General features: G+C 46.9%; 1 protein-coding gene across 1 annotated transcript; it reads right to left on the reverse strand.

The window, feature by feature from the left end:
• Nucleotides 1-4,749: 4,749 nt before the first annotated feature.
• Nucleotides 4,750-5,787, reverse strand: LOC132571891 (gastrula zinc finger protein XlCGF17.1-like). Its single transcript, XM_060238683.1, has one exon. It carries the CDS (start codon nucleotides 5,785-5,787, stop codon nucleotides 4,750-4,752), a length of 1,038 nt encoding a protein of 345 aa, XP_060094666.1.
• Nucleotides 5,788-9,646: the final 3,859 nt, after the last annotated feature.

Here is a 9,646-nt window from a genome sequence, read left to right on the forward strand (position 1 = left end):
TACAAAAAAATCCTGTGTGAAACAATGGGGATGTCAAGGGGTGTGGCCTAATATGCAAATGAGTTTCTGCTGGGCCGTTTCTACAAAAAATCCCTGACTTTAAGCATTCAGTTGTGCAAGTCTCCAGTCCCTGGCATCTCCCGTTGAAATCATCAGGTGATCTCCAAGTCCTCCTCTGCTTGAAATGCTGGGGAATAACTGCCAGGCAGTCAAAGTCAACAGAGTAGACCTTGATAAGAGAACAGTCCAGGTATAAATCAACTGAAAGGGCATGGTAGCACCCACCAGAAGAAATTCCCTGTGAAGTCGTCTGTGCCTTTGCTTTCTCTGCTCAGGTAAAAACATTTGTATGCACAAGAGTTTTACCTGGTAACTGTGTGTACTGCTATTGAGAGCCAGTTTGGCATAGTGGTTAAGTGTGCAGACTCTTATCTGGGAGAACCGGGTTTGATTCCCTACTCCTCCACTTGCACCTGCTGGCATGGCCTTGGGTCAGCCATAGCTTTCATAGGAGTTGCCCTTGAAAGGGCAGCTGCTGTAAGTGCTCTCTCAGCCCCACCTACCTCACAGGATGTCTGTTGTGGGGGGGAGGTAAAGGAGATTGTGACCACTCTGAGATTCAGTGTATAGGGCAGGATAGAAATCCAGTATCATAATCTTCTTCACCCCCTGCATTTTGCTTCCTCGAAGGGAAGGGAAGGGAAGATTTACTACAGAAGTTTTTCGTGCTCCATGCAGGATCCTGGGGTGGGAAGGACTACTTGATGAACATTGCCAGGAAAGAGGGAGGAGGAAGGAGAATGATCCAAAGCCAAACTCCCAGAGAGGGGGGCAGAATTCTCTGACCTCACTTGAGCTGCACAAACCCCTCCCCACAAGAGATTGCAGCATTAGATTATGCCAAGACCCCCAGATCCTTTTTACATATACTACTGCCAAAACGAGTCTCCCCCATACTATAATGATGCGTTTGATTTTTCCTTATCTGGGAGAACTGGGTTTGATTCCCCACTCCTCCACTTGCACCTGCTGGAATGGCCTTGGGTCAGCCATAGCTTTCATAGGAGTTGCCCTTGAAAGGGCAGCTGGCAGCTGCTGTAAATGCTCTCTCAGCCCCACCTACCTCACAGGATGTCTGTTGGGGGGGGAGGTACCTACCTTGCTTCCAAACACATGGCCTGGGAGACAGCAGTGAGCAGGCCTTAAAGAGAAGCAGGGAGTGACCTTGGGTTAGTCACAATTCTCTCAGTGCTCTCTCAGCCCCACCTACCTCACAGGTTGTCTGTTATGGGGAAAAGAAGGGAAGGTGATTGTAAGCTTCTCCAAGACTCCTTCGGGTAGCAAATGGCAGGATATAAAACCAACTATTTTTCTCTTCCTCCTCCTTCTCAAGAAGAGACTGGATTTACACCCTGGGCTCTTCACTTGGAGTCTAAGAGCGGCTTAAAATCTCCTTTCCCTTCTCCTCCCCACAACAGACACCCTGTGAGGCAGGTGCAGCTGTGAGAGCTCTGAGAGAATGGTTCTTGAAAGAACAGCTCTGAGAGAACTGGTGACTGACCCAAGGACACCCAGCCAGCATCAAGTGGAGAAGCATTGGTTAATCAAACCCAGTTCTCCCAGATTTTTTTGGAAAACTTTTTCATCTTTACTTCTTTAGTGAGCAAAGTCTTGCAGGAACCATTTTGGCAGTCAGGCTCCCAGTAAAGACGGTGGAGGGAGTGGGGCATGGGTGAACAAGCTCCTTCTCGCAAAACGTTGCATTATCCCTCCCTTCCATTAGCAGCAGCCCCACAGCTCCCCTATTCTTTCCGCTGCCCCATCTGTCTACAGGGGCTTCTGGATGCGTTTCTCTGCTTTGGTCATGGATCAGTCTTGAAACATCTGCATTTGGATTGCCAGAGTGAGCAGAGTTCCACATTGCGCCATGAGGAATTGATCCTGGTGGCTGAGGAGAGGCAATATGAGTGCAGGCTGGAACAGGCAAGAATGGACAGGAAGACTTTCAGAGATGCCAAGAACAGGAACACACAAGTGGAATTCTCTGCCACAGGAGGTGGTGGCAGCTGCAAGCAAAGCCAGCTTCAAGAGGGGACTGGATAAGCATATGGAGCAGAGGTCCATCAGTAGCTATTAGCCACAGCGTATTGATGGATCTCTCAGTCTGGGGCAGTGATGCTCTGTATTCTTGGTGCTTGTGGTGGTGGGGAGGACAACAGTGGGAGAGCTAGTGTCCCGGCCCCACTGGTGGACCTCCTGATGGCACCTGGGTTTTTTTTTTGGGGGGGGGGGTTGCCACTGTGTGACACAGAGGCCAATTTCCCACTCACCTTATGCCGCTGACGTTTTTCTCAGCGGGGCTTCCTTCCAATTTCACACTATCTGCCCCGGGGCTGCAGCTCACGTCGGCTTTTTTGCACAACAAACAGAAACTGCTACAAACCAGTTTCTGTTTGCTGCGTGAAAACGCCGACGCGAGCTGCAGCCCCAGGGCAGATAGTATGAAATCGGAAGGAAGCCCCGCTGCAAAGAGGAACGTCAGAGCGGTGTAAGGTGAGCGGGAAATCGGTGAGAGTGTTAGACTGGATGGGCCATTGGCCTGATCCAACGTGGCTTCTCTTGTGTTCTTTAAGTGAGGCTCGTAGCTACTAAGGTGCCTTGAAATCTCTTGGCAACTCTCAAAACACAGAGCAGCAGGTTGGTCAAGCACAAGCACTGGTTCCGGACCATGTCCTTTCAGAGGGGAGGGGAAACAGAAATGCTTTGAAGAGCGCCCATGCATTGTACAAAAGTGGACCTGTGAGATTAATGAGGGCAGTGGGCAAACTCCATTTGCAGCTGCTGACAGTGCACATTTTTGTGCCACCAGCTAACCAGACCATTGCCTTGAAGGGAGTACTGTTTTTTTTGGGGGGGGTGGTGGTGGAGGCATGCCATGTCTGGAGCTTGGGATCACAGCTAGGCTAGCAAGGTCACTCCTGTACAACAGCATGTAATGTGGGTGAGGTTGCCATACACATCCACCGATAGGAACACCCTGATCTTTGGAAGAAGGATCTGGTACAGGGCATAGACCAGGGGTGAACATACTTGCTTAAGGTAAGAGCCACATCGAATAAACACCAGATGTTTGAGAGCCGCAAGACATGAACATCAGATGCTTGAGAGCCACAAGGAAGGGAGGGAGGGAGGCAACTAAATGGGGAGAGGGCAGGAGAGATGGAAATAAAGCTACTCTCACCTGAAATGCATTCTCTAAGCTGCCAGCAGGCTTGGCTTGGAGAATGGATTTAAAGAGACAAATAAGAACATAAGAGAAGCCATGTTGGATCAAGCCAATGGTCCAGCCAGTCCAACACTCTGTGTCACATAAGAACATAAGAGAAGTACTGTTGGATCAGGCCAATGGTCCATCCAGTCCAACACTCTGTATCACATAGGAACATAAGAGAAGCCATGTTGGATCAGGCCAATGGCCCATCCAGTCCAACACTGTGTGTCACACAGTGGCCAAAAAAATTATATATATATATATACATATATATACACACTGTGGCTAACAGCCACTGAAGGACCTCTGCTCCATATTTTTATCTAATATTTTTATCTGGGGAGGGACGGTGGCTCAGTGGTAGAGCATCTGCTTGGGAAGCAGAAGGTCCCAGGTTCAATCCCTGGCATCTCCAAAAAAGGGTCCAGGCAAATAGGTGTGAAAAACCTCAGCTTGAGACCCTGGAGAGCCGCTGCCAGTCTGAGAAGACAACACTGACTTTGATGGACCAAAGGTCTGATTCAGTATAAGGCAGCTTCATATGTTCATATATATGTTCATATGTTCAACCCCCTCTTGAAACTGGTTATGCTTGTAGCCGCCAGGCTGGCCAACAGGGCAGTGGGGGCTTTGAGAGCCACACAATATGTGTGAAAGAGCCACATGTGGCTCCCGAGCCACCGTTTGGCCACCCCTGGCATAGACCTTGTCAGCATACACAGCACCACTGAGGGGTGAACTTGTCAGTTGTTTGTGTACAACCACAAAGGAAACCACAGTGTAAAAGTTGTAAGAAAACAAGAATAACGCCATAGATCAAAGAAACCACTCTTCCAAAATTATTGACTCTTTCAATCCTTCTTTTCAATTCTTTGTTATGTATAATCTCTCTAGTATTTAACACAGAGCAATATATCATGTCAGTTTAACAGTATACAACACACCAAAGAATATACTATATTTACAAATGAGATTTAAAGTCCATATTACAATGTTCTACTATTGAATACTTGCACTGAAGAAGTTGCTTGCAGCACTTGGATTAATACTTGCTGCAGATGAGATGAGATGATTTCTGAATGACTGATAACATGAAATCCATGAAGCCAGTTTGGTGTAGTGGATTAGCCCGGTTTGATTCCCCACTCCTCCACTGGCACCTGCTGGAATGGCCTTGGGTTAGCCATAGCTCTTGCAGAGCTGTCCTTGAAAGAGCAGCTTCTGAGAGAGCTCTCTCTGCCCTACCTGCTTCACAGGGTATCTGTTGTGGGGGAGGAAGGTAAAGGAGATCATAAGTCACTCTGAAATTCAGAGTGAAGGGCGGAATATAAATCCAATATCATCATTTTCTTCTTCTCCTTCTCCTCAATAGCAATCCTTTGAAGGCTGAAACTCAAACTGAATCTCTTTCCACATTCTGAACATTCAAATGGTTTCTCTCCTGTCTGGGTTCTATAATGCAATGGAAAATCCCCCCCTCAATGAATATCTTCCCACACTCTGCATTCAAAACCTTTCTCCCCTGTATGGGTTCTCTGCTGCATTTGAAGACCGCCACTGTGACTGAATCTCTTTCCACACTCTGAGCATTCAAAAGGTTTCTCCCCTGTGTGGGTTCTCTGATGAATTTGAAGACTGCCACTGCGACTGAATCTCTTTCCACACTCTGAGCATTCGAAAGGTTTCTCCCCTGTGTGGGTTCTTTGATGTTGTTGAAGATTGAAACTCAGATGGAATCTCTTTCCACACTCTGAGCATTCAAAAGGTTTCTCCCCTTTGTGGGATCTTTGATGCCGTTGAAGATTGGAACTGTGACTGAATTTTCTTCCACACTCTGTGCATTCAAAAGGTTTCTCCCCTGTGTGGGTTCTCTGATGCACTTGAAGACTGCCAATGCGACTGAATCTCATTCCACACTTTGGGCATTCAAAAGGTTTCTCTCCTGTGTGGGTTCTATGATGCTTTTGAAGGCTGGAACTCTCACAGAATCTCTTTCCACACTCTGAGCATTCAAAAGGTTTCTCCCCTGTGTGGGTTCTCTGATGCATTTGAAGACTGCCACTGCGACTGAATCTCTTTCCACACACTGAGCAATCAAAAGGTTTCTCTCCTGTGTGGGATCTTTGATGCTGTTGAAGATTGAAACTCAGACGGAATCTCTTCCCACACTCTGAGCATTCAAAAGGTTTCTCCCCTGTGTGGGATGTTTGATGCCGTTGAAGATTGGAACTGTAACTGAATTTCCTTCCACACTCTGTGCATTCAAAAGGTTTTTCTCCTGTGTGGGTTCTTTGGTGTGATTGAAGATGACCACTCCGACTGAATTTCTTTCCACACTCTAAACATTCAAAACCTTTTTTCTCTTTGTGTATTCTTTGCTGTTGAAGATTATTACTCTGACTCAATTTCTTTCCATGCTTTGAAGGTTTCTCTCCTCTGTGTACCCTTTGGTTCACAAGAAGCTGTGATCTATATTTGAAGTACTTTCCACACTGAATGGATTTACTTTTCTTCATTATATTGTGCTTGGGAAAACGTATGTTACCCTTTCTTCCATCTCTCTGCCCAACCCAGTGGCTGTCATTTTTTCTTTTACATCTGCCTTTATCCCCGATGTCTCTTTTCATGTCTTCATTATTAACTCTATCTGTCAATTGTTGATAAAGTTCCTCACCTTCCTCATTCCTCTGATCATCCTCTGCTGGAATAATTAGAGAGAGACTGTTAGCACCTGGGAGGGCAGGTAAGGTCCAAGGCATCTATGTGACAGCAGCAGGAAAGGACTGACAGACCTTTGGCCTCATCCAGCTTGGCTGACCTTAACTAACCCCCCGCCTTTCCCCAGAATATCCAGGATTTAAGGATACCACAGTCTTTCAAGAGTCACAGCTGAGCTCTTGCCCAGAAGGAGCTGCCAAACCTCCAGAGTTCAGACCCCTCCCAAGTCATCCAGCGGGCTTTATAATTCTACCAAACTAAGAGCTGCTTAGAAGTGAAGCCGAAAAGTCCCATGGGTATTCCTTGCTTGTTCCCCTAAGTGTGAAGGATACCCACTCTCTGCCAGCTTGCTTGGGAAGGGTTCACTTACAGAGTATGTCTCTTGTTTGATTGACCCCCCATATACGAAGGGCGTTTATGTTGGCCCATTTTAATGTGCTTCCTTCTGCTGTGTTATATGGGAGGTTTAAAAAATACCATTCTTTGATAGGCTATGTCCCTGTGGGCTGAAGGAAACTCAAGGAACAGACCATGTACTTTTATCCTGTAGATTCTACTGTGATTTACATGCATCTTATCTGGATCCTTTATTGCAATTCTTGGAGGGTAAATCTGATGAAAGCAAGATAGTAAGTTTACTAGCCTCAAATATGGCTGAAACTATCAAAGTGGTGGCAAACTTCCTTTACTGTGCTTATAAGAGGAGAATGTTTAGAATGTTTAATTAACCACCTTCTTCCCCCCCCCCTTCTTCCTTGATTTGATACTGTTGTTGTTATGCCATTAAAGATTCTGTGAATTGTGAATCTTCTCTTGAGATCCTCTTGAGGAACTCTTCAGCCTTTCTTTGGATGCACTGAACAAAACGATACACCCTCTCCATCTGTGCAATACGAAAAACAAATTATAATACTATCAAATGTGTTTACTAACAAATCCTAACAATATTTCATCCAGTTACAATAGAATAATACAGTGAAACAACCATCCAACATGCATGACGCAACTACTGTCCATATAACAAAATGTCCATATCAAATTGTATTCCCTATGTCAAAGTCCAACGACAGGAGAATTGGTCCAATATCATTTCGGATTCAACAATCCTTCTTCCAGGGACTGTCTTCTACAATCAAAAATTCAGTAGTCTGAACGTCTAAATGCTGACATGGAGGAGAATTGGCAGCATTCTGCAGGTAAATAACAAATATTAGAAAAAGCAAGGAAAAAATGCAACCTAGTGAACTATAAAAATGAATAATGGCACCACCAGACTACTGAACTTTTGATTGTAGAAGACGGTCCTAGGAAGAAGGATTGTTTAATCCAAAATGATATTGGACTGGTTCTCCTATCATCAGACCTTGACATAGAGAAAACAATCTGATACGGACATATTTGTTATACAGACAGGAGTTGTGTCATGTGTGTTGGATGGTTGCTTCACTGTATTATTCTATTGTAACTGGATGAAATATTGTTTGCACCTGCTGGAATGGCCTTGAGTTAGCCATAGCTCTAGCAGAGGTTGTCCTTGAAAGGGCAGCTGCTGAGAGAGCCCTCTCCAGCCCCACCCACCTCACAGGGTGTCTGTTGTGGGGGGAGAAGATAAAGGAGATTGTAAGCCGCTCTGAGTCTCTGATTCAGAGAGAAGGGCAGGGTATAAATCTGCAATTCTTCTTCTTCTTTGTTAGTAAACACATTTGACAGTATTATAATTTGTTTTTCATACTGCACAGACTGAGAGGGTGTATCGCTTTTGTTCCGTTGCTGCACCTCCATAGTCCTAATATTTTCTTTGGATGCACGGCTGTTGTCTGCCTCCACCATAGTCTCCCTTATAATTCTGGCTTCTTTGGTGGGGGGTGGAGGAGGAGAATTCTTATATGGGGAAGGAGGGAAATCCAAACAGGACTAAAAATTCTTCTGGAAGAACAGAAAGCTGGTCAAGATGAAAGCCCACAATCCCAAACAATATAAGGGGGGGATGGATCATTTCCATATCACAGTCAGAGCAGATGTTTTTAATCCCTTCCAAGGGAAAGGAGTGTTGAGAAGCCTAACCACAGAGAAATAAGGATCTGGCCTCTTCCAGGGTCTTTCTGAGGCCCTTTCATCCCACCCTTGCCTCAGGCCAGGACACTTTCTCTGGCTTGGGTGATGGCCACAACCAATGTTCCCTTTAAGCTGCAGAGTCTTGTGAGCAAAAATTCCACATTGTCAGCTACTGGCATTAAAGTTACGAGCTACTGCATAACTTATTGTGCGCTGAGGTCATCCCTCCTGAGCTAAGGCAAAAATGTGTGAGCTGAAAGCTAAAAAAATCTGTGAGCGAACTCACACTAACCCAGCTTAGAGGGAACACTGGCTACAACACCGGCCTCAGTTCCCTCTGGGCAAGTAGCGGGACAAAAGACAAAACAGTGTATTTGTCGTTCAGTGTTTTGACACATTCCTCATCCCAGTGGCAGCAATTCACACCTTTGGAACCTAGGAAAGAAGATCCTTACCCAGAGAGGCCACATTCCCATAGTTCTCCAGCATGACTTCCCTGTAGAGAGCTCTTTGTCCCGGATCCAACAAGGCCCATTCTGCCTCAGTGAAAGAGACGGACACCTCCTCCAAGGAAAAGGGACCCTGAAAGAAAAAGCAGATTCCCTCCTCTTTGAGATCACGCCAGGCAGAGACTGCATACTGGAAAAGAGTTGTCTGGGAAGGTACAGGATGTGAGGCTGGGGATGGATAAAAGAAGTTGCATCTAAAGCAGGTCCGTAGCCCCCCCACCCAACCCCCCTTTGACCTTTACGGCCCCTCCCTTCCCCACCACTTTGGCAGCCCCCACTCCCCTCCGCGCAGCGCCTCCCCCTCCCTCCCACCCACCTGGGGCTCTTTCAAGGCACTGATCAGCAGGAAAAGCCGCAACAAGGCCAGCGGTCCCTACGCTGGCTTTCCGGCACGCTCAGCAAGCACCTTGAAAGAGTCCCAGGAGCCCATGCTTCACTGCTTCACCGGGTGAGTGAGCAGGAGGGGGGGGGGGGAGGTGCTGCGGAGGGGGGCCGGGGGGGCTGCCAGAGTGGCGGGGATATTAGGGGCCACCAGAACAGTGGCAGTGGAGAGAGTGGGGGCCGCCAGAGGGGGGGGTCCCTCCGCCCAAAATATTTTTCCATGGGCCCTCCCAACTAAAATTTTCTGGCTACGGGCCTGATCCAGAGCCTCCCTCACCTGGACACCTTGTAGAAACTGTAGGAGCAAAAGCCTCCCTAAGAAAGAAGGAGGGGGCGCCCAAGCTGCCCCCTGCTCCAATTCCTCACCTGGACTGGAGGTGCAGCAGCCATTTCAACACCTCTGAAAAGATAATGGCCCAGCAGCATCTCTTCATTGTCTGTTCCTGAGACAAAGAAAGAAAGAAGGTGTTTTCCAGGACTTTATATTCCTCTCTCTCTCTCTCTCTCTCTCTCTCTCTCTCTCTCTCTCTCTCGGCTTGACTTCGCGAACGAAGATTTAAGAAAGGTGCAGTAGTCCACGTCTGCTGCAGGCTCGCTGGTGGCTGCTGGTTAATATCCTGCTTCATGTAACCCTTCCCAGGGGTGTGAAACCTCACCCTACCTACACTCAACACATTTTAAAATATTTCTTACTAAATTCTGGGAGAGGAAG

This window comes from Heteronotia binoei, chromosome 5 (genome assembly GCF_032191835.1).
Source record: "Heteronotia binoei isolate CCM8104 ecotype False Entrance Well chromosome 5, APGP_CSIRO_Hbin_v1, whole genome shotgun sequence".
Lineage (NCBI taxonomy): Eukaryota > Metazoa > Chordata > Lepidosauria > Squamata > Gekkonidae > Heteronotia > Heteronotia binoei.

What these genes read in the sequence shown, in the direction of transcription:
- LOC132571891 (XM_060238683.1), bottom strand. Translation starts at nt 5,787, where the DNA reads ATGAAGAAAAGTAAATCCATTCAGTGTGGAAAGTACTTCAAATATAGA.